A 26322-nucleotide genomic window follows, 5' to 3' on the forward strand; every position below is an offset into this window, starting at 1 on the left:
AGCCCTGTTACCATCAGAATGTCTGCCTAACTTTTATTTATTGCCTACCTTGTTTCAAAAAGTTGCTGATATCCATGATAGCTTTTTCCCCCCACACTTAGTTTTTACCTTTGATTTAATATAGTACAGAAATGCCAAAAGTTTAATTAGTTAGAGCTGTTCATAAAATAAGAATCATCGGGGCAAATGAGGATATAGTTGTCATAAGCTTCAGGAGGGTTTGGGTTTTTGAGTGTGCAGTCCTGTGGGCTGAACCCAGAGCCTACGCAGCTTTGGGCAGCAAGGCAGGTGATCTACCGCTGAGCTTCATCCCCAGCCCAATAAACTTCTGTTTTAATGCCGGGATCACTTGACATCTATTTCATCAACTCAGAGCCTCCTCCACTAACTTCTCCATTCCAAGCTGAGAAGTTGCATAATAGCTACATGTAGATGGGTCTTAGTTTTCATCTGAAAGGGAAGCTATTCCTGCTCTCAATTGTCATTTAACTTTTTATTCAGGATAACTTGCTTCCCCAAATAGAATACAGTTAAATATAAGTTAAAAAATAAAGGGAAGTCAGGTATTGGTGGCTCATGCCTGTAACCCTAGTTATTCAGGAGGCTGAGATCTGAGGACAGTGGCTCAAAGTCCGTCCATATAGGAAAGTCTGTGAGACTCTTATCTCCAATAAACTACTCAGAAAAGGTTGAAAGTAGCATTGTAGTTCAGGTGGTAGAGTACTAGCCTTGAGCACCAAAGCTAAGGGAAAACACCCAGACCCTGAGTTCAAGCCCCAGGACAGGTGGAAAAGGAAGGAAGGAAGGAAAAAAGGAAGGAAGGAAGGGAGGGAGGGAGGGAGGGAGAGAAGGAGGGAGGGAGGGAGGGAGAGAATAATAGAGGCAATTGAGGGGGGAATATACTATTGTGATTTGTATTCCTTATTTTGTCATTCATCTAGAAAAAAGCAGCCGGAGGTTAGGTGAATTAATCATGTGCTTTATTTTGTCTTTATTTTCATATAATGCATGCATAATTAAAATTATTTCCAAAGTTAAATATTACTCCAAACAGAAACTGTAGATACTCAACAATGATTAATATTCTTAGCTATTTTTTTGCCAGTCCTGGGCTTGAGCTCAGGGCCTGAGCACTGTCCTTGGACTTTCTCAAGGTTAGAGCTCTACCACTTGAGCCTCAGCAACACTTCCAGCTTTTTTCTATGTATGTGGTACTGAGGAATCGAACCCGGGTCTTCGTGCATGCTAGGCAAGCACTCTACCACTAGGCCAAACTCCCGGCCGCTATTTTTAATCTGATTTGTTAGGAATTCAGATTGAAAGCTCATTCCCTTGATCACATTCAGTTAGATTTGAAAGAGAATTAGATCCCAGTCATCCCCTGACAATTCTGACTTTCCGAGCCCAGAAAAGTAAACAAGAATGATTCTAGAACTTTCAGAAAGAGACATTCCAGGAATGAACTCAGTAATCAAGCAGCATCTTATCTCCCAGTGAAAGGGATCAATCATATCTCTGGGTCTAGACACCTTTTCTAGGTGTCTAAGAGTGTATCAACTTATAGAGGCAGCTGAATCACACTGTCGTAGGCTCATATGTCAACCTACAACTAACTAGATGCTCCCTTCAAGTCTTTAATAATTATTAAGCAATTAATTTATAGTCCTAATCATTCTTAAGTCATTCTAAGATTTGGAGAAAGCAAAAGTAAAACCCTCAATGGGAATATGTCTTTTGTGGTAGAATAACTACAAGACCTAGAATTCAAACATCAGTAAGGGGTCGGGGAGAGAGAATAGGAGGAAAAAAGAAAGAAAAGAACAAGAAACTAAAACATTCTCCAAAAATTTAGAGACCCTTGTCCTTACAGACACTATGAGATAGCAAATTGTCACTGCTTGGTCATTCCTCAATATTCTCTGTCTCTTGATAGCTTTATCTACGCTGTGACATTTGCAAGGATCCAGCCTTAAGCCTGAAAGTGCAGTGCCCTCTCTCCATGAGAACCTCACAGGACATAGACTTCCTAAAGAAATAAGCAGATCCTTCAAGTCTAGCTGAAAAAGATTTCTTTTTTAACTTCTGCATGAAGGCCATGTCTAGTCACCAACAAGGGCTGTACATGAGTAGAAAGGGTGCATGACTTTCTATGCATGAAGAGATTCTCCTGGGACCGACACTACAATCTGTACCCATATTCCCCAGTCTTCAGATCCTAGCAAAACAGGAAGCTCTGATGTGGGTAAGGCAGGGAAACCTACTGAGAAGGATGCAGGGGGGAGGGGGGAGAAGTGGGGAAGGTCAGCTGAACAACGGAGCAGGAAGTAAAACCAACTCATCACCAGCCAATTACCACAGGACTTCTAGTGTAGGAAGACAGCCCTGATGGTTGTCTTCTTTGTCTGCTGTTTCTGCTTTCCATGTCACCTCTCAGACAGGAGAAAGGCAGGGAAATGAAGGCATTAGCAGTGTGAGAGATCTAGGTGAACCAAGAGAAGATTTTAGAGCCTAGGATATTTAGAGACTTTCTGTGGTTTGTTTGGGGTTATGTTGTGGTGGTAATTAATGGTGTTTTCTTTGAACAAAGGGACACTCTTTTTCTATTCATTGACATCTTTTATTTAGAAATGTTTTCTGTCAGAACAGTGAAATTAAATTTTAGAGACAATGGATATCACTAGTTTATTATAAATGGGAGATATGGAAATTATGTACATGATGAAAGATGTCAGAACTTACATGAAAGAGGCAGCTACACATGATGCTATTTCAGTGATGTATTCACTCACCCTCCCTAAATAAGAAATAACCCTGTCATCTAGAACTACTTTGGTGCATCTGTATTCTAGGAGAACTTTGTCACCTACTTTCTTACTAACTGGCTGAATCTCTCCACCCTTCCCTTCAGAGCCTGATCCCATGGCCCCTACTGTGGTTTGCAATACTTTTCCTTGAAAGTTTTCTGGAAACATAATGCCTCCTTTGGTGGCAGTTTCAGCTATATTCCTCTTGATCAACACTCAGTCAAACAGAGGAAGAAACTTCCTAAATGCTGGTCCAGCCATGGCACTAGCCATGCTGTCTGCTGCAAGGACACCCTTGTATTGGGCTCTTTGATTTCGTGCAGCATGGCACACTTGGAAGAGCATGCTTTTGCAGTCATGCAGGCCTGGAGTTCAAGTTCAACTTCTTCATCTGAGATTATAAGGGATTTGAGGTAAATACACAAGACATGCCTAAGACACTTAGTAAATAAGAATTCATTGTTCTGGGACTCTAAGGGAAGCAGGAAGTGGCTGTTTGGAGATTGATCCAAAGGAGATGAAAGGCACTTAAATGAGGGGTTTTTGTTGTTGTTCATTTATTTTGTTTTTTAGATTGTGCAATTCTGTTCTCTATGTTGGGATAAATTCTGAACAGCAGCTCACAGAGAAAAAAAACCCTAAGGAGTTATTACAAGGAGACACTTGGTTTACAGTCTTCTGGACAAGATCAGAATAACCCTTCAGCTACAAAACAAATTAACTCAAAATGGAGAGTGAGTGGAATTTAATGACATTTATGCATGATGATATCTTTGCCACAGTATGTGCAATATATAGAAATATTGTAGAGGGAAATAGCCATGTGTTAGAAACTTCAGCAAAATAACATGTTTCTTTATGCATATATGATGCTAATAAATTTATATGCAGGTGAGATGTCCTCTTGGAAATAGCTGGATTTAGATGCATCTTTGATGTCTTCCCTGAGGCAATACCTGTTTTCCATTCTAAAATCCACCTGTGTGTGAATCACATCTACTCTTCTAGGGTTATAGATTTCTTGAGGGAAATTCATGTTGTCTTCTTTTTTGAATCTTCAAAAGAATTGCTCACAGAAGACCTTAATAAAGATAGCTGCAAGCTGGGCCCTGGCAACTCATATCTCTAATTCTAACAACTCAGGAGGCTGAGATCTGAGGATCACAGTTCAAAGTCAGCCAGGCAGACAAGTCTACAAGACTTATCTCCAATCCACTAGTAATTGGTCCAAAGTAGAGGTGTGGCTCAAATAATAGAGTGCCTGCATTGAGAGAAAAAGATTACAAGGCCCTGAGTTCAAACCTTAGTCCCAGCCTGTACATGCATCCGTGCATGCATGTAACAACCAACAACTGCCAAATTTAATGGGATGAACTACAAACCTAAGTGTGCCTGGGCTGGTGGGTGCTCTGGGCTCAAGCCATATGTGGGTTTTAAAGAGTGATGAAGATTTAGAGACTAGACAAGGGGAGTGGAGGTCTAACCCAAGAGACCCTCAGATTTGTCATTTAAATAAGCAGTCATGACAGAATTCTGACACACCACAGCTGTGTCTCAATTAGATAAGAAATCTTAAAAGTATTATTGCCCATCACAACTGAGGCTGTTGCAGTTAAGGACATTGAAGTTTTCCTGAATCCTTGTGAAAACAATCAGCTTGTACCTACAAAGCTTAGGCAGGCGCTCTCTCTCTCTCTCTCTCTCTCTCTCTCTCTCTCTCTCTCTCTCTCTCTCTCTCTCTCTCTCTCTCTCTCTCTCTCTCTCCCTCCCTCTCTCTCTCTCTCTCCCTCTCTCTCTCTCTTTCTCTCTCTCCTTTCTCTCTCTCCTTTCTCTCTCTCCTTTCTGTCTGTCTCTCTCTCCTTACACACACACACACACACACACACACACACACACACACACACACACACACACACACACACACACACACACACACACACAGTTTTTGGAGGTTAGGATCTTTCCAGCAAGGACCTGGTGCTGTAGGGCTATCTGTAGAGCTGGAGCTTGCAGCATCAAAATAGAGCAAAACACCATTTTCTGTGTCTTTACAGAGCTCTCCAGAGGGTTTTCTAAGATATCTTTATTGTTTGAATGTGGTTCAAATGCCCATCCTTGCCCCTTTTTACCCCAAGTACTTGTAAATCAGGAAATGTTCTCCTATTAGGCTTTATCTTCAAGGCAATTGAAGTTATAACTTAACAAGGTGTTCAGGTCTCAGTTTACCAAATTCATTGAGAAACTTGAAACCATCTCAGAAAAAGTGGCTGCAAGCACATCGCTAAGACACATCACCATCAAGCCACTGAAGCAGCTTTGCATATAACTACTTGCTCAAGACACCCCGTGATGTATGGCTGCTGGGATGGCTGAAGGCTGCTTCTATTCACAACTACCTGCATATGCTTTCCAAAGACATCAGGGTCTGGAGGTGGTGAGCTAGGGAGCTTCTCACACATGTGTCTTCAGCCCTGTCTCACTTTTCTCAAAGCTGTTGCATGCTTTCTTTTTATTCCACATCTAGGATTTCATCTGATATGTCCTATAGTCACCTGGCTAGCTTGATCCAAGCACAGATATAGTCCCACAAACCACCTGATGTTTGTGCTTTGGGTGAGAGGTCAGAGGATGAAACTTCAAAGGCACCAGCCAAAAGGCCTGGCAGATGTGTGCCAGAATAAAACAGACTGGATTAGCCTCACCACTGCCAACAATAGAGAGGTACAAGAGTGAGAATAAAGGTTGTTTCTGGACTTCTTTGCTAGCACTGGAAGAGAAGGATGGAAAGGAAGTAAATGTCAGCTCCTTAGCACCTCACCCATCCTGAGTTATCTCAGTAGTCTCATTTACTTAGCTCTGCCTCTGCCCTGTTAACCTTCTTCAGAAAAGTTCTGCTTAATAAGTGAGATTCCTCCTCTGCTCTAACAGTCTGTCACTCAATCTACCATTGCTGACATTTAAATTCCAAAGAAGAAAAAAGGAATGAGAGATCAGGATGCATTCTGCAATTTCTACAGAGCCCATACAGTCCAAACACTGAAAGCAAAATTCCCAAGAAAGTTTCTTGGCAACCTTTCCACTGTAAAATAATAACATGAGAAGTAGAAGGAAGAAGAATACTCATAGTCCTGCCACCCAAAGGCAATCCCTCTTAATTTGTTATTCTGATTTAGGATCAAAATTGAAGTCCCATTTTTTTCCCAACAAAACCAAAACTTCATTGTCTCTGTAAACTCTGAAGCTTTATTCTTTCATGGGAAACAAGGCATTACCAAATGAGCAAAGATGGATTAAGTCAGAAAAACTCCTGTGAGTTATTGACAACTGGTGAAAATTTGTGGGGCCAAGTTACTTCCTCTGAAATGGTTTTCAAAGATTGCATGTATAATTTCAGATTACTTAAACTTGCTTGCCACAGAGGAAGAGTTTCATGAATGTGATACTTGAGAGACTGTGAAGGTTTTATCTAACCTCTGAGCTATTCACTGCATCCTGAAGTTCACAGAAAAGGGACACGCAGGAAGTCACGGGAAAGCCTTTGCGTGTCTCCGAACAGCCTTTCACACTAGGAAAATAATAAGCTAGGAAGATCTCAAGCAGGCCCTAGAGAATAGCAGTAAAAATGTCATCTGATTCAAAGTATCTTCATCACAGACCTGCAACCTCTTCTACTCCCAAACCATGGCTCTGTTTAGTACCAATCTGACATTTTTTTTAAACTGTCAAATCAAAAGAGATGCCCCAAACCTCATCTCACATCAACTCCACAGGGAAGACTAAGTGTCTTGCCACTGCAGCAAGCAAACATATTGGACAAGATAAACACAGTGGAGAGGACGAGGGTCCATAATGGGAAAGACTAAAAACTCTGATGTGCATAATTTTTGAGTCTGCAATGACAGCTGCTGGACAGACTATTTATCAACCTGAAGAGTTTTCAGTTAATATTTCTTTTTTTAATCATTCTCATATAATTTTATTGTAATTAATAGAAGGGTTACATTACATCTGCCAGATGGAAGGTACATTACTTCACATACATTGATACCCTTTCTCATGTCTTGATTTCAGTTAATATTTCTGAAGAAATCTTCCTTGGGTGCAATTTTTTTAAATTAGTATTTTATTTTATTTTGTTAGTCATGGGGCTTGAACTCTGGGCCTAAGCTCTTTTGCTCAAGGCTACCCCACTTTGAGCCACAGCTCAACTTCTGGTTTTCTAGTGGCTAACTGAAGATGAGTCTCAGGAATTTCTTACCCAGGCTGGCTTTGACCTGTGATCTTCACAGCTCAGCCTCCTGAGTAGCTAGGATTACAGGCATGAGTCATTGGTGCTTGACTTAGATGTATTTTTTTAAATCATACAAATCATCGCATAAAAGCAGATGCTAGAAGATGTTCCCTTTGTCTGGTGAGGTGGTAGTTTGGGTTTTTGGGCCTCAGAGAGGTAAGCAGCACCTGGAACTGCGGCCATGCTCTTGTGTAGCTCTAGTTCTTCTCACAGATCTCCGTCTTGAATGTCTTCCTTGACTAGTTCCGCTGGCAAGGTCAGTGCACATCACATGTTTCCTAACATCTCCTACTTCCTCAATCACTCCTGTATTACTTATTACATGGTTACTGAGCCCTTAAAATGTGAAGGATGTGTCAAACAATATTCTAGGCACTAGGAGTGTAACCACATAAACACAAAGTTTCTATCATCCTGAGTATATTCTAACGAAAGACATAAGCAATACAAATAAAATGCAGCTGGGTTCCAGGGGCTCATGCCTATGATCCGACTTACTGAGGAGGCTTAGATATGAGGATTGAAGTTTGAAGCCAAACGGGGCCAGAGAGTTGGTGAGACTTTTATCTGCAGTAAACTTAAAAAGGAAAGCCAGAAGTAGAGCTGTGGTTCAAGTGGTAGAACACTAGCTTAACTTAAGCAAAAGAAGCTTAGGAACAGTGTCCAGTCCCTGAGTTCAAACCCAGGACTGTGCATGCAAGCAGACACACACACACACACACACGGGCGCGTGCACAGAATAGTCAGTATCAAGTAGTGGTTAGTGCTATGAATGAAAAGTAAAGCAAAGACACTAAAATTGTGTGTGTGAATAAGTGGATGAGTGGATGGACACATTGATAGGTGGGTGGGTGGATGGATGAATGGATGGATGGATGGATGGATGGATGGATGGTTACATGGATAGATAGAGGCATGAGCATATATACTATTCAGCTTGTAATCACTGACAAAATACATGAGATAATCAAAAGGAAGAGAAGTAGGGGTTTCTAGGGAGTACTATCCTGGGATGTGAATTCATGTCTCATACTTACTAGGCAACCGCTTTGCTATTTGCACTATATCCTCAGACTGCTTATGACTACACAAGTAGTAAGAAAGAGAGCCAGGGGCTCTGAGCCCAGGCATTCCAGTTATCATTCTTAACCATTGTGTAAAATTATTTTGGGGGTGACAGGGTTCTCTTCCCTTCTCACGAGACAGACTTTCTTAACAGTAAATGTAAATGAATGAATGAGCATGACCAGTTCTTCCTTTCAAACTTGATTACATATCTTCTCAATAACTGACACACATTCTTTCTTACAGTCTTGACATGAAGCAGCTTGTCTGTTTCTTCTGGATGAAAATCAAATCCTAAATATAAATTTTGATTTCCTTCTTGAAAGGCACCGTGAAATTTCACTAAACGGTTGTTACCCAGCTTCTCTCTTATTCTCTCTACCTCCTGCCCCCACTGTTTTGCTGGCTCCCTCTCCTCCTCTCTGAAGCCACCCTCACAACAGGAGCTTGGGGACAAAGAAAGGAAGTCAAGGAGTGGTGTCCTCATCAGGCCCAATACTTCCTTCATCGTCATGGCCCTTCCCACTGACCTTCAGCCAACTTCCAAGTCATGGGGTCTGGCTATGCCGCCTGCTCTATGGCGGGAAGACTCCAGTCCTGCTGCTCTGTTCTGTGTTCCCTGCATCTGCTCCTGGCAGGATAAAACAATGACTCCTGAGAATCATGGTTCCAAGCCAGCCGAGGCAGAAAAGACCATGAGACTTTCCAACGAATTACAAAAACAATGACAGAAGCAGAGCTGTGGCTCAAGTGGTAGAGCACTAGCTTTAAGTTCAGAAGCTTAGGGACTGTGCCCAGGCCCAGAGTTCAAGCCCCAGGATTGGCAAAAACAATCAAACAAACAAAAAGCAATATAAGCAAGACACTAGACAGAGGATACTCAGAGGGCATGGGAATTGTGCTGAGCCATGTCTTCCACATCTCTACCTTTTTTACATTTCCTGAAAATGTTTAAACTTTTATTGTAAAGCTGATGTACAGAGGGGCTACAATATATAAGGTAATGAATATACTTTTTGAACAGTGTTACCCCTCCCTCATTTTCTCCCACTTTCCCTGCTCCCGACTCCCTTCTGCACAAGCTGTAAAGTTCATTTCCAACACAGTGTCTGGTGAGTATCCCTGTTGTATTAGTTCATGGTTTGTCCCACCATTTCTGTCATTCCCTTCCCCTTCCCCAAATCAGATTAACTTACACACAAAACAGAGTGTGCAGAAATCAAAAACAGTGTCAACAGAGAATAAACAAAAGGGGGAGTGGGGAGAGAAAGAAAAAAGAAATAATTTAAAGTCAGTTGTTTCTATGAAGCAAGGTCTAATTGTTGATCATTTCCTCATATTACCTAGAGCAGGGTCTAAGAGAATGATGTGACTTGATGGGCTTAATTAATTCATATTCTTTTGTTTCCTTTATTTTTTTTTCTAGTCCTGGGTATTAAACTCAGGACTTGGGCACTGTCTCTGAGCCTCTTTGTGCTCAAGGCTAGCACTCTACCACTTGAGCCACAACACCTCTTTGGCTTTTTTGAGTAGGTTGCTGGAAATAAGAATCTTACAAGGACTTTTCTGCCCGGGCTGGCTTCTCACAGCAGTCCTCAGATCTCAGCCTCCTGAGAAGCTAGGATTGCCGGCATGAGCTACCAGTGCCTGCCTTGACAGTTTCCTTGTTAATGAATCCAATAGAACATTAGTACAGGCACATGGAAAAACATTCCAACAATATGAATATGCACATTCTCTCCCCAGAAATAATGATTGCTACCAATTACCAGTATCTCCTTCCAGAAATACACATACATTTGAGCAGGAGGGTTTTTACAAGTGAGAACACAGCTGGCACTGAGCAATACCCTTCTTTTCCACATGACAACACATCTTAGAACTCATCCCATAAGACTAGATTTACTGAGGGGAAGGTGACACTGTATCTGACTTATATAACCATAACTTCTCTGTATATCACCTTTACAGTAACAATAAATACTTTCTTTAAAGACTTTTAAAATAACTGTAGAGTTTTATTATATGAATATAAAACAATGAACCCATCTCCACAGATATTCAGTTAGATTGTCTGTGATGACCTGAAGCAGTTCAATGTTTTCTTAGCTACTGAAAACAACAATGAATAAGCAGTACTTCTTTCTATTCTGGCAGTTAATAATTAAATCACTGCTTTCCAAGATAAATTGATTTCATTTCTTTTCCCTTTCCCCCCCTCTTTTGTCTGCCCTCTGAGATCATCTTTAATGTATAAGGGTAATAAACTGATCTTACCTAATTTTTTTTTATTTTACTGAAAACCCTTTGGGCCCAAAATTTAAAGCTCAGGAAATTCAGGAGGAGCTTTACTCCACTATATGTGAGAGGACTTCAGACTTACAATTTCTCTAGGAGTTGGTGCCATTTCCTATTTTAAGAAACTGAAAAAGTAGCCAGGCTCTAATGGCTGATGTCTGTAATCCTAAACTGAGATCTGGGGATCAAGGTTTGAAGTCAGCCCTGGGAGCAAATTCCATGGTATTCTTTATTTACAATTATCCAGCAAAAATCCAAAAGTAGAGATGTGGTTCAAATGGTAGAACATTGGCCTTGACAGAAGAATCCGAGCAAGAGTGTAAGGCTCTAATTCCAGGCCCCAGTACAAGCCCAAAGAGGAGGGGTAGGGGGAAGAAGAGGGAAGGAAGAGAGAGAGAAAGAGAGAGAGAGGATGGGGAAGGAGGGAGGGAGAGGGAGAGAGAGAGAGAGAGGGAGAGGGAGAAATTTTTGCCTTTTCAACAAAAAGTAGATAATGTAAATGCATCACATAGGCTAATAATCTGGATATCTCATCTCTTCTGGGTCTGTAAATGAAGTTGTATTTTCAGTGTATTTGGTTTCCTTTACAATTTTGTAAATTATTGTTTTAAGAACCAAAATTATCATTCTAAAAAAGATCCAAGAGCTTCTTAGAGTGCCCAAGGGGCTCATGGTACTAATGAACTTTCTGGCTACTAGTGGGTTAAAATCTGTTTGGGGCCTTAAAAATAATTGTGCACTTTGGAAAAGTCTCATGTAAGAATCTCTATCCAAAAGCTCCATTCATGCTGGTTTGAGGTAGAGTCCACACTACCAGCAGGAGAGTGGAAAACAGTAACAACACATGACCTGAAAATGTGAAAGGCATCTGGATTGGCCTTGTGTCAAAGCTGAAACACGGTGAATCCATTCTTTCTGGACAAAGTCACTCTAATCCCAGGGCCCTTGCAATTCCCACTGATAAAGTTTCAAGGGGTGAGTTTACCATCAAAACTCACTAAAACTGAGAGTAAACAGATCACAATAAATGGAAGTCTTCAGAAAACCCATATAGAATATAAAACAAACAACTAGCTTAAGATATATAAAGAAATAATAGATTAGAGATATGATGGGAAAGACAAGTAAACAATTTCAAAAAGAGCCAAATAGAATATCTAACATAAAATGTAATATGAAAAATAAAAACAGATGAGCAGTAGAGTCAATGTACAAAAAATAGGATATATGACACCTAAGATACCTAAAGACATTACCTAGACAGCAACACAGAGACTAAAGTAAGCCATATAAAAGAAGTAATAAGGAATTATATGATATAAAAGGTAGAGTGAGTTTTAATCTAGATAAGATTACCAAAAGAAAAACAAATCCAGAATGGGCAGAGGCAATACTCAAAAGAAAGAAAATTTGGGCTATCCTAGCAGAGATTAAAATAGAATAAAACCTAGATGCATAAGGCCATATAGTATGATGTTAAATGAAAGGACCTCCAGAATATAGAAACAACAGCCATATAATGAGTGATTGTTGTCCTTAATGTACTATGGTATCTCTCATCTCTTTTGCTGTCCCTTATTTATCTCATATTGCTACAGTATTTCACCTTGTTATCTGATATATTGGATATATGCACATTTGGTTATTTGAAATAGGATAGGGAAGGGGGAAAAACAAGATGTGGGGGGAGGGAAATGGGGACCAAGACATGAGAAAGAGTATCAATGTTTGTGAAGAAATGAACCTTCTATCTGGTGAATATAATGTAACCCTTCTATTAATTACAATAAAAAATATATGGAAAAAAAAGAAATAAGGACTAAAATTTTTCAAAAATTAGCTTCAAGATGCAGTAGAATAATAAAACCAATATGGATTTTGTATTTGTTTATTTTATTTTGTTCTTGATTTACATGGCTCTTTCCTTAACACCATATAACCAATAAAAAATGCATGCTAGCTGGGCATCAGTGGATCAAGCCTATAATCCTAGCAATTCAGGAGGCTGAGAATTAATGATCAATCATTGTTTGAAGCCAGCCTAGGCAAGAAAGTCCATTAGACTCTCATCTCCAATAAATAACAAAAAAAAAAAAAGCTAGGGGTGGCGGCTCACACCTGTAAACCTAGCTACTCAGGAGGCTGAGATCTGAGGATCACAGTTCAAAGCCAGCCCAGGTACTAAAAAGTCCATGAGACTCTTATCTCCAATTAACCACCAGAAAACCAGATGTGGTGCTGTGGCTCAAGGGGTAGGATGGCATCCTTGAGCTGAAGAGCTCAGGGACAATGCCCAGCACAAGACATAGGGCAGTAGCCTTGAGCTGAAGAGCTCAGGGATAACACCCAGGACCAGAGTTCAAGTCCCATGACCAACAATAAATAAATAAAATAAAACAAAACCATAACAAGCAGACCATCTTTCTGCTTCTGATCATGATGCCAAACTAACATTCTCACAATAACTGACTACAAAATTAGACAGAAATCTGTAGAATAAATTTTTTCAGTTGTTAGACTAGAGGCAATTTGTCAAGAAGGACAATAAATGTGATGAGCCCCCCCAAAAAAGACATGAATTTCCAAATTGAAGAAGTGCAAAAAGTAACAACTACAATAACTAAACAACTAGATATTTTAAAACAGTTAGACATTTTAAAATTCAACATGTAGGCTAAGCATAGAAGGAAGAGGAGGAGGAGGGGAAGGAGGGAAGAAGTGAGGAAGGGAAGGTGTTTACCCTGAGTAAAAAGAAAGATAGGAAGAAGGAGGGAAAGGAGGAGATGGCAGAGGGGTCAGGGGAGGAGAAAAGAGGTTATCTAGAAACTTCCTGCACACACATGGAATAAACTAGATTTGTCCAACCATGAATTGCCTCCACTAAGAAAGGTTGGACATGTTATTCTCTCATTTTCATACGAGCTGTAATTGTTGTGATGTAATAGCACACCATGGCTCCACAGAAGTCTAGAAATCTTAAATAGATTCCATAAAATAAAACTCCTTAGAGTTTTTGGCAAAACTTAAAAATGTCAGGGGTAATATCAGCAGATTTGTGAAGAGTCATTGTTATCATTTTATCTAAATCCTTTTTCTCCCACAAGTGGCACTGATGGGTCTGTGGTCTGTCTGAAACAAGCATCACCATTTTTAAGATGCATCTTAAAATACTTTCAAGCCCATACCCTTTGATCACAGAAAAATAAAACTTCAATGGAGGAAGAAACATCTCATTCCAAAAAAAGTGCTTCCACTAGTGACAGCCTAGTGCTGAGTGTCTTCCAGGAAAATGTGGACACTCACATACCTGGATCCATGGAACTGAACCCAGGCAGTAAGTTCAAATGACAGCAACCCTAGAAAATTAGACAGAGTCCAATAATTGGTGCCATAGTTCTAATTCACTAAACTTTGGTTAGCAGGGAAGTCCCAAGACCACCTGCTCACTGCCTTTCTTGGCCTGACTCTGTTGACCAGCCTGGCCACTAGCTTGGCACTTAGGACATGTGCTAAAAACAGGAACTGTCCACTTGTCACTGGGCAGCACACTGAGTCTTGTCTCTGCCTGCTGATGTTGACAGATGCAGCAGTAACAATGCTAAGATATTGGATCTAAAGAATTCTGTTGTGATAATCCAGAGGTAAGATAAGGAGAACCCAGGGTAAAAACCAGGAAAAGGATACCACATCTGTGTCTGACTGGCTCACTGTTTCTACTAAATAAGCCAGTCAGTCTCCAAAGCCATCAGCTTATAAAGTCAGTAAACCACTAGCTTAACTGATGCTAATTCAGAAATGACTGGCAATACAATGCCATTAAATGTACTGTCCTGAAAGAATATAGTTCCTAAAGTGACCCATATAAATTGATTCCTTGTCCAAATGGGGGAAAAATGTAAAGATAGAAAGTTACCTCTGAACTGTGGCTTGTTTTGATGGCCACAGTCAAGAGGTGGGAGGGCCAGGGGCAGTGAGAAGAGAGTACATCTGTAAAGCGGACAGAGAAAGGGTAGACCAGTAGTACTGTACCAGTCAGGCAGGGCATGCTCAGATCCAGAATGCCAACCAGGAACAAGACAGGGAGTCCCTTTGTTCAATGTACACCTGGCCCAGAGACACAGGAGTACTTTGCAGCTGGCTTACTGGCAGGGGCAAGAATCTTAATAAGTAGTCAGTTCTGATCCCCATCAGGGCAAAAGCTGTGTGGAAACTCTCGACAAGGTGAAGGTCTTGAGCACTCAGCACTCTGGGCTGGTAATAGCCACACCCACAGCAAAAGGAAGGAATGATGGTTTGGTTTGGTTTGGTTTCTAAACCAGTACTAGGCTTGAACGCAGAGTTTGGGCACTGTCCCTTAGCTTTGTTTGTTGAAGACTGACATTTCCATCACTTGACCTATACCTTTACTTTCAACTTTTTGATGGTTAACTGAAGATATGAGTCCGTTTGGACTTTCCTGCCTCAGCTAGCATTGAACTATGATCCTCAGATCTTTGCCTTCTGAAAACCCAGAACTGCACGCATGAGCCACCAGCATTCAGTCAAGAGAAAGGGTTTGTAATATCTACTCTCATAAACCATATACTGGATGACTGTTTCTTATCCTTATAACCATCCGGAAGGTACAAAGTATATTTCCCATTTTATTAATAAACACAGATTCAGAAAAGTAATGGGTGTTTCTTTGGTTACAAGAGCCAAGGTTCAAACCCAGCATCACCTAACTTCAATGCTAAGTTTCTATTTACTATACCAGGCTTCTTCTGTCTCTATCAGAGCTGTGTCTCAGCAAGCACTTTGCTTAAACAGCTACTTTCTCCTCCTCTGGCATCTTCTCATAACTCACTTTTTTCCCTAATCTTGGGTAAGAAGAGGTAAAAGCCCACTTTACCATTCACATCTATGAAAGGCCACAACCCCAGAGTAAATCTATATCATCAAACTAATCCATTTTAAAAATAATTTGTGACAGGCCCAGTAGCTCACACCTGTAATCCTAGTTACTTAGGAGACTGAGATCTGAGGGTGGCGGTTTAAAGTCAGACCAGGCACTAAAGACTGTGAGACTCTTATCTCCAATTAACCACTTGAAAACTGGAAGTGGCACTGTAGCTCAAGGGTAGGGTGGAAGCCTTGAGCTGAAGAGCTCAAGGACAGCGCCCATGCCCAGAGTCCAAACCCCACAACCAACAACAACAACAAAACATTGTATGTGAAAGAGTACTCTAACAAAAAGTCTGAAGTATATTAGCAATGTAGCATACAGGGGCCAGGAGTTTGGCCTAGTGGTAGAGTGCTTGCCTAGCATGCACCAAGACCCAGGTTCAATTACTTGATACCATATATGTAGAAAAAAAAGCTGGAAATGGTGCTGTGGCTCAAGTGGTAGAACTCTAGCCTTGAGAAAGCCCAAGGATAGTGCTCAGGCCCTTAGTTCAAGCTCCAGGACTCGCAAGAAAAAAAGAAAAAAAGAAATGTAGCATACAGCACTAAAATAATCACCAAACTTATCCAGGTCAACTTACTGAGAACATTTGAGGTCTGAATATCATAGATACGAGTTATAACCCTGGCAGACTGAACAGCCACACTACTGCATAGGGTGCTAAGTCAATAGTTCAGGTATACTGCTGAACATTTACCTTTGTCCTTTCACAGTCCAAATGTCCATCACCCAGAGGACATTCCATGTGAGAGTTGAAGGACCCCTGAGACTAAACCAAGTGTCAGGAGAAGACCTAGGTTCAAATCCTAGGTCTGCCTGAATAGGTTCATGTCCTTAGCAAAATACAAGAGTCCTCCACTTCCCCTCTTTCATGTCCTTCCTTTTCTTATTTACAAAGTGATTGTCAAACCAAGTTAGAGTGAGGATTTGGGAAGCAGACTGTGTGTGCTTACATTCTCCCTCCATCGTTCCCGGCACCTGAATTTGGCTGAGTTGCCTGGTCATACTATACTTCTATTTCCTTACCTCTAGCAAGGACAAAATGGCACTTGTGATGGTTAATTTCATGTCAAGGTGACTAGGCTACAGGATGCCCAGATATTTGGCTTAACATTATTTCAAAGTATTTCTGCGAGGTTATTTCAGGATGAAATAAGCATATGACTAAGTAAAGCAGATTGCCCTATCCAGTGTGCATAGCTTTATCTAATTCTCTGAAGACTAAAATAGAAGAAAAGGCTGAGTAAGAAGAATTTCTCTTTCTATCTGTCTTCAAGCTAGGACATTTGTCTCCCTCCCTCAGACTTGCTCCTAGACTAGAACTTACACCATCAGCTCTCCTGGGTCTACAGCTTGCTGACTATAAGATCTCCAATTGGTGGTGATATGTAATACAGAGAGACAGTCTTCATATTACAGTGGCTCAATTTTGCTTGGTTTTGTTTCATTTGTATTGGTATGGGCCAACCCCTGGTGGCTAATGGCTATAATTCCAGATACTCTGAGGATTGTAGACCCAGCCCTGGCAGGAAAGCCCATGAGATTCTTATGTCTAATTAACAGCCAAAAGGCAGAAGTGGTACTGTCACTCAAAGTAATAGAGCACTAGCCTTAAGCAAAAAAGAAAGAAAGAAAGAAACAAAAAACGCAGGGAGAATGCCCACTCCGTGAGTTCAAGCCCCACAACCAACCAAAGGGGTAGGGGAGAGATAATAAGAGTATATCCACATATCATTCTGATTTTTACTTCCAACAGAGTGCTTAACAAACCACAAGAGATATAAAATAGGCTTTGTATTCGATGGTTTTGCACATCTAAGTATACATTCTTAGAGTATATGCAGTATATACATCTAGTGCATGTGATTTATCAAGTATGGCGAATTGAACACCTTAGTAAATTTGTTTGGCCTCTAGACATTTAAGATCCCAGTCTAATGACTTTTTTAAGGAGAACTCTACCTCACAGTTATATACAATTATTACTTGTCAGTCAGTTAATATGTTTAAAGAATATTATAAATGAAAAAATAAAGAAGATAATCATAAAATATGAAGAAGCAAAACCATGTAACTGTAACATTTTAGGTTATTTCACTTGCAATCACAAGTGGTTACAGCTATCTACTGTAATACAGGTGTGATTTACAGAAACTGTCACTATGGTGAAAAATCACTAAAAAAGAACTGATGTTGAGGTCAGAATCACAGCTCCCTTTCCTTCTGCCTCCGCAGTTTCACTGCACCGCTCTAAAGCTATCATGTCCATCTCATCCCAAGCTGAATTTTCTGAACAAGTGGAAGTACTATTAACCTGACATCAGTACCCACTGCTAATTAGCCACATGGGATGCAATTCTTCCTACTGGGCAATCAGAGTAGCACTTGTGGAAAAGCTAAGGTAGAACGGTAGGTTATTCTGTGCTCTAGTGAACAGATTGAAATATCTAAATGTTGGACTTCTCCAAATGGTCTTTTTTTCCCCAAGTTTCCAGAATTCACATCGCTTTGGTTTGAGCCATTTCTAGAAAACAAAATATCAACTCACAATTTCCATTGTGGGTTCATATCATTCTTTGTATCTTTCTGAATTCAAAGTCCTTTGTGGACAATCCATCAGAGTAACTTTTATTCCAGGTGCACCGATAACACAGTGGCACTCAAAGCAGATACCCAAGAGGGTTCTCTTCTGTTAATCTATCACAAAACTTTCAAACCATCTAATGTGTCATTCCAAGAATGTCTATATTAATAGGAGGAGAAAGTTTCTTTGGCTTCCAATCAGAACTTCACAAACCTATTAGAAAACAAAGTAATTATCACACTCAGAGAGGACAATATAAAACTTCTCCTTTATAAAACATATTTGGGACTGAATCGCAACTAAATTAAAAAAAAAAAAAAAACCAGGGCCTGGGAGTTGGCCTGGTGGTAGAGTGCTTGCCTAGCATGCATGAAGACCTGGGTTCAATTCTTCGGTACCACATACATAGAAAAAGCCAGAAGTGGTGCTGTGGCTCAAGTGAGAAAGTCCAAGGACAGTGCTCAGATCCCGAGGCCAAGCCCCAAGACTTGCAAAAAATAAACAAAACACCTCACCAAAGCCAAATCCTACTTATGAGGTATCATGAGGTTGGGCCAAGTAAAATGAAATCCCCTGGTGTCACTCCAAAAGTTCATTCAACAAACGTTAATTGGCCACCTGTTCTGGGAACAGTATGATGTTGGATGTTTGGGTTTACAGTAGCCAACAAAACAGAAATAAGCCAGACACCCATGCCCCTCAGAGCTGCTTCTCACAGAGTCAAGGTAAGCTTGGCCCTTGAACTTGCCACTGGCTGCTGAGGGACCCAGCAGAATGCTGACATTCCAAAAGGCCCAGGTGGACATGAGCTGGGCAGATAGAGACGAGAGCGGGCACAGAGCAGGCTCAATCCATTTCAATAGTTAGGGGAGAAAAAGAACGTAAAATTTCACTATGCCTTACTTGTGAAGATAAAGATGTGCAAAACTACTTTTCAAAATTAAAGAAGTCATTAACCAGACCTTACCCAGCAAGTTACTGAAAAACAGCCTCCAGTTAAGATCAGACCCCTTGGGTATATGGTTTTCCTGTATTCTTAATGTTTTATTCATCTACGGGAAAAGATTATGTAACATTAACCCCAACCACCTTCCCGCAAATAGGATTTATCACAGATAAGAGTCTATTCCAGTATTACCCAAAAATATTTTTTGGAAAAATAGACTGCATGGGTGGAAGGAAAAAAAGAGGGTGGGAAGGAAGTAGAGAGGGAAAGGAGAGAAAAGTGCAGGAGGGAGGGGAAAACTGATAGAAGAAACATAGTGCCAAAATATTCTCTCCTTAGGGAGTTGCAACAAACATGTTGGCACATTACAAGCCAGCAGAGGCTTGTAATGCTTGCTATCAGGCGTAGCTGCAAGTGTTGGGACTAAAAAGCAGTATCCTTGCTTTTCTAGAATTCTCTGACATTCTAATATGGGAAAGTAATCAATAACTACGTGCTGAGGACAAAATAAATAAAAACAAGGGAGATTGACAGCGGAGGACATTGCTCTTTATATCAGGTAGCCCAGAGAGACCTCATGCTGATAAAGCAACATTTGGGCCAAGGCAGGAAAGGGGAGCAGGCTTTCTGGATTTCTGGAGAAAGAGCTCTCTCTCCAGGCCAAAGGAGCAGTCTGTGCAAAGGCCAGGCAGGGTCAAAGCACCCTTGGCAGATCTGAGGCACAGCAAAGAGGTCAGAATGGATAGTGTGGTTTGAACATGGGGGAGACTGGTAAGAGGATAAGATAGAAAAAAAAGCTAGAGCCCAGTCTAAGCAGGACTTCAGCTCAAATACAAATGCGATGAGACACAGGTGACAGTTCCCAAGTGGAGTTGTCACGTGACCTGCTCCAGTCTTAAATAAATTTGTCTGGTTGCTGTGTTGGCCAAAGACTAGGTGAGAGCTGAAAAGGAAAGGTGTGTTAGCCCAAGGCTGGGGGATGGGAAGAATAAGAACCAACTGTTAACAAACAGGGGAGCTGGCTTTGAAATAATGAAAAAAGTTGTGGATTGAATAGAAGTGGTTCTAAAACACTGTAAAAGTACTGAATATGCTGAAACTACACTTTAACACCAACAGGGTGAGTTTAAATTAAGAAAAAAGAGAGGCCAGGCACTGTCTGGCTAGTCTCACACATGTGGTCCTAGCTACTTGGGAAGCTGTGACAAGAAGATCACAGATCCAGCCCTCCTTCCCTCAAAAAAAAATAAATAAATCTGAAACAGGCTGTAGTTGCCATCCTCATATCAGATAAAATAGACTTCAAACTAAAATTAGTGAGAAAAGACAAAGAAGGTTACTACATACTACGAAAGGGATCTTTCCTCCAGGAGGACATAACCATCCTAAATAACCATCCCGGAGCTCCGAACTTCATCAAGCAAACTTTACTTTCACTGAAACCATACATAGATCGAAACACAGTGATTGTTGGTGACTTTAACACACCACTCTCACCTTTGGACAGATCAACAAGGCAAAAACTCAACAGAGAAACCTTAGAATTGGACAACTATATAGACCAACTAGATCTAACAGACATCTGCAGAATATTCCACCCAGCAACAACACAATATACGTTTTTTTTCAGCAACACATGGAACATTCTCCAAAATAGACCACATTTTAGGCAATAAAACAAACCTGGACAGATTCAGAAACACCGAAATTATTCCCTGCACTCTCTCAGACCACAAGGGCATCAAATTGGAACTGAACACTCATCTCCACCAACAAAAACCCTGTAACTCATGGAGATTGAACAACACATTGTTGAATCACAAATGGGTCATCAAAGAGATCAGAACAGAAATCCAACAGTTTATAAAATTTAACAAAAAGGAGCACACAAAATACCAGCTCCTTTGGGACACGGCAAAGGCAGTACTCAGAGGAAAATTTATAGCTCTGAGTGCCTACAATAACAAATTGGAAAAATCACAAACCAACAATTTAATGTGTCACCTTAAGCTCCTGGAAAAAGAGCAACAAACCAACCCTAATCCCACTAGAAGGAAGCAAATTATTAAAATCAAAGCAGAATTAAATGAATTGGAATCCAAAAAAAACTATAGAAAGAATCAACAAAACAAGGAGTTGGTTCTTTGAAAGAATTAACAAAATTGACAAACCCTTCGCAAATCTTACCAAAAAAAAAGGGAGCATACCGAAATAAACAAAATCACAGTCGAAAATGGTAATATCACGACAGAAATTACCAAGATTCAGAGTATCATGAGGGAATACTTCTCAAACCTTTACACCAACAAACTTGAGAATCTAGAAGAAATGGACGAATTCCTAGCTAATATTAACATACCCACACTGAACCAAGAAGAACTAACCCAACTAAACAGGCCTATTTCAAGCACAAATCACTCTTAAACTCAGCGTTTCTCCAATGAAAGCTACAGAACGATGTGAAAACACAATTCTGAGAGAAACAGGTATTAATGGGAAAATCCCTTGATGCATCGTGGTGATGGAAGAAGGCCTTCAGTGGCTGCACTGTATTTCCTGCAAGCACAGGTGCAAATAAGCCAACCCAGAGAACCAAGAATGCCCTCATTCATAAAGTTGTTAAACAGGACTTAAGAGGCAAGATGAGCTGTAAAAAACACAGGGGAAAGTTCTCATCTCCTCTAAGTAGTAACACATAGGCACGTCTTCAGAGCAATTAACTCATCTCAGAGTCTCACAGGCTCCTTGGGATAGAAATAGATCACATATTAGCATCTGCTGTACAAGTGGAGCAAAGGAGACATAAAAAAGCAAAGATGAGTTATCACACTGTAATTCAAAGTCAAGGCTCCATTCATGCATCCTTTGACAAACACTGGGCTACTTGCTTGCTTCCTCCTTTTAGTGCTGAAGATAGAGATACTGAGAACCCATGATCTCTGGGCTAGGAGAATTTAGACTTCTCCAGTGCTTCTCTCTCAGAGAATCTAGACAAGCAGCACTTCCTCTAGCCCCATTCTCTATGCCTAGGCATAGAGACTCTGAAGTTTCACAAAAGCTGGTGGTTGTAAGATAGTCATAGAGGGAAGGTAGGTCACACAGTATTGAAAGCTTGAATGATGCTTATCACTCTTCTGCCTGACTCTGTCTATTGTCTCTCTTATGGATAGTGAGAGTAGACACTGCTTTCCACATGTAATGAAAAACTAAATCAGAAAAGAAAAGTGCCCACTTTTCCTACAGACAAATGAATCCTATTTAGATGTTTAACTCCTATTTCTTGAGCACCTACTCTCATTCAAATGCTTGGAGAGCCACAATGATGACTAGAAGACAATCTCAACCATGCAGAATGCCACAGTAAGTAAGGAGGTGTGCAAACATGTGCAGGACAGCCACAGAAGCAATGCTGTTTGGTGTGATATCCCACTGGGGATTTAACACTTCATAACTCATACAATGTGTTTATTATTATCTTTAAGTAGTTGTACACCCCTGTAAGCTAAGAACATAAAACATTTGGTTAGCAAAAGCAAACAAAAGACTGTTCATAAAGTAGAGTCCTCTAATCCATTCCCAGGATTCTGATCCAAGGGTCAAAAGAACATTCTGGAAACCCACAGGTCTACCTGGCTCCAATGTGATCCTCTGAGATTCAGTAATAAAGAGGAAGGAAGAGAACAGGAGGCTGAGCTCTGCCACCACACACGCAATTCATGGGTGAGGGACAGCATGAACAAGTGCCACACGATTTTCATGATCAGAGTTAGATGGACAGAGGATGATTCTCAAACTGTGGTTCCCCAGACCAGACATGGCAATATCACCTGGAGACCCGTGAGAAATGCAAATTCTCAACTCCACTGAATCAAACACTCTGGGGTGAGATCCACTGATCTGTGTTCTGTAACGCTCATGAGAATGCCCATTCAAGAGTCTGTACCAGGAACGGGGTGTGATGACCAAAATCGTCTCACAACTCCCACCACCTCCCATCCAATTCACATTACCATTGACCTTTTTTGTCATTCAGCCCCGCCTTCTCCATAACATAGAAAATGGACTAAAAACCAGAGCACAGCTGAATGACTTGTCCTTCTGCTTTATAAACCACTAACATTGCACAAGCTTGATCTAATGCCCTATCATGAAATGATTATGTCAGTGCTTCCAAAAGTGTCAAAGGTGACACAAACCATTTGCAGAGATTACTACAATGCAGATCAGCAGCTACAAGTCTGAGGTTGGGCCTAGGATTCTGCACCTGTATCAAGCTCCCAGGTAATGAGGGCAGGCTGCTGGCCTGTGGTGGTCTATACAGTTAGAAGGGAGAAGTTGAAGAAAAAAAAATAGTGTAAAAGCCTCTGTTGCAGGTCATCATCTTTCTAACAAGAAGAGGAGTGGCAGCAGAGCTGTCTTGCCCACAGTGGCAATGAAGGGAAATCAATACACGACTCCAAGTTCTCTCTTTGTACCTCCAAGGGACTTTTCCAATGGAGAAGATCTAGCTCATTTGTTTGCAGAGCTACCTATCCATTATTTAGAACAGAAACTATTGGCTTTAACTTGATCTGAGGCTGTAAATCAATAATAATTCCTTGGGACCCCAGGGACACTCCCTCCTCCCCCCCTTCTTCCCACCTCCCCCCCACCCTCTATGAGCTGCATCTGACAAAAACAGTCAATGTCCCGCCTGGGATTTACTGCATTAAGTCAGTGAAAGAAAAAAATGCAAGGCTTGGAGACAGCATATCCCTAATGAGAGAGAAGGCATGGCTTCAACCTGCTGTACAACATGCTTCGTGCCTGCTCTACACGCTCATCCAATCGTCTGTGGTTATGAAACGGTTATTCGAACAAAGCTGCAGAGTGGCAGCCTGAGACTTGGCTGTAAATATTTACTAACCATGACCATCAAGATTCCATTCTGTCTTCTCTTTCACTCCAGAGTCCATTTTCTTATTTTTCTCTACAGAGCAGCTCAGTCTCCATTCTTTCTAACCCTCCCTATAAAAAGATAGTTGTTATATAACGCTATTTGAGGAAAAGCCATATGACCTCTTTAAAATAGCTCCCCTAGAATTATATGATTTCTAAGATACAAACCTATATCCTTAACATTTGAGGTTGATGTGTGAGAAGCAATTCTACAAAGGGTCATACAAAGGGTCTACAATTCTACACAGGGTCATAAAATGATTATTTAATCACTAGAGAATACTTATCACAAACAGTGTCAGATGATGTGCTGTAAAGTTTATGCAGCTAAAAGCTCGAGTGTACAATATAAAGAACTTGTTCTGATGTTTTGGCCTTGTGGGCCCAGTGCCTCTGTTTACTACAAAGAAGGCTAGGTTCTTTTTTGAAGACTTCCTGTTAGGGAAAAATAAATAAGTAAAGCCTTCACCAAACTATATTTAATGTGTATCCTCCACAAAGGCAATTTTTAGAAAATAGAGGACTATTCTAACAACTATCTATTTAATGAGGGACAAGGGAAAGGCGTAAGGAATAATAAATCTAGCCATAAGGAAAAGAGGAGAGGAATTAGACCAAGAATAGAAACACTTTGTGTCTTCATCTGGATTTGAGAACCGCCAACATGTCTATAGGGTAGAAGAATAAGATTTTCAAGGTATGAGTATAATTAGATACTTACCTATAAAACCCATTATCAATTTTCTTAAAACTTGCCACTCAGCACTGAGGGACCATAATAATTTTTTTATTTCCACATTGAAAGGCAAATGTAAGAGGAAAGCCTTGAAGAGATGCAGGGAGAATCTCTGCCATAGAAGACAAGAAACTTGAACTCTAGGGCTTGAAAGTAAGTTAATCTTATAAAGCACACCACTAACACACCATGCATCCATGTAAAATGGTGTTGTGAGGTATTTTTTTCTTGGACTTGCACATGACTTCTCATTACGTCATGTGTATCCTGGCTGCAGGGAAGTTCTCTGGATGGCCTTGGTCCAACCCAGTTCTGCTTTCTCACTTGTAGTTTCTCAAGACTAACTGCAGAATGTGCTGGGATTTAAATATCTTGAGGTAGGAAGGGACTGGCCCAGGCTCTTTTCCAGTTGCTCCTAGAAATAGAATGGCCTTCAGTGATTTAACCAGTGAGTCACAAAGCCTTGGAAATCAGCTTCACATAGAAATCAGCTGTGGGCAGATTACTTTTTGGGGTCCTTCAGCTGCTGAGTCGGGGGAGGGGAGGAGGGCAGTCTCTCTTCTGTAAGAGACTCTATCCATCCCAACTGGTTTTCCTGAGCCTTGAAGGAAGGACTGGTTTGCTATGAATCTTGCTACCTAACTGTAAGTAATGAAAGCATTTCCTATAACTTGTTATGGAAGCAGGTGTTCTGTCTCACCAACATACATAGACCCATCCTCATACCTTCTGCTACAACATTCCACGATCTGGACACAAAAACTAGAGCCCCAAAAGCTAGTGAAACATTCTAAGAAGACAAGGATGTGGCTACCTTCTCCCCTGTTCCTAGATCCTAGAGCCTCTGGGATAAAAATCAATGCCCCAAAGCAACAAATGGAAGAGTCCACAAGTCTCTCAAATATGAAGCCATAATGCATATGAAGGTCACCATGAGGCTGTATCTATTAATTTATTTAACACATGTATACTGAATGCTTGTTAGGGATACTAGGGCATACCAGCAATGAAACATAGTCCCTGTCCTACTGGGGCAGTTCCAATTGGGAAAGCAGGTGATAAACAATTAATAGAGTCTCCCTCGTTATTAATAGGAGGTTGGTTTCAGGAGGACATGCACATATATATATATATATATATATATATATAGAGAGAGAGAGAGAGAGAGAGAGAGAAATTTCTAGATGCTTCAGTCTCATATTAAATGATATAACATTTGCCTATCACCTAAGTCTCTCTAGCTTATGTCTAAATTCTATGTAAATGGTTGCTGTACTGTGTATTGGGTATCACAAAAAGAAAATGTCTAAACATGTTCAGTTCAAATACGCTTTATTTTTCCCTAAATATTTACAATCTGGATGCAGAACCTGAGAAATGAAGGGAGAACTATGTACGAAATGATGAACTTACTATAGAAAAAAAATCAAAGGATACAAGATATAAGGTAACCTCATCTTTGGTGAGCATTTGAGAGGAAACCTGAGGTGGGTGGGGAAGACTCTGTGAAGCAGCCAGAAGCAGAAAAAGTTAAAGTGAGGGCAATGGCTGGATTTGGGAAGGCAGGGGAGGAGGGAACAGATCACATAGGACAATGTTCTTCTAACCAAGGACTTTTAAGGTTAATTTAGGTCACAATAGCAGCCTTAAAACAAAATATTGAGCTGAAAGAATAGCTCACTTGCACTGAGCATGCCTAGCACACAACAGGTCTC

The 26322-nt window shown here is 40.7% G+C and overlaps 1 protein-coding gene and 1 pseudogene across 2 annotated transcripts in view; both read right to left on the reverse strand.

Annotated features, from left to right (window-relative positions):
- Positions 1-3065, reverse strand: part of LOC150052996 (10 kDa heat shock protein, mitochondrial pseudogene) — a 68047-nt pseudogene extending 64982 nt beyond the window's left edge.
- The window catches only part of Kiaa1549l (KIAA1549 like), a 216710-nt gene that overhangs the window by 170350 nt on the left and 20038 nt on the right, over positions 1-26322 (reverse strand). For both annotated transcript variants that reach the window (XM_090347909.1, XM_090347908.1), the window contains exon 2: positions 8691-8791. In XM_090347909.1, the coding sequence (XP_090204035.1) occupies positions 8691-8712 (22 nt within the window). In that variant the 5' untranslated portion in view covers positions 8713-8791. The remainder of the gene's footprint in view (positions 1-8690; positions 8792-26322) is intronic.

This window comes from Megascapheus bottae, chromosome 16, assembly GCF_031878675.1.
Source record: "Megascapheus bottae isolate mThoBot1 chromosome 16, mThoBot2.hap1, whole genome shotgun sequence".
NCBI lineage: Eukaryota > Metazoa > Chordata > Mammalia > Rodentia > Geomyidae > Megascapheus > Megascapheus bottae.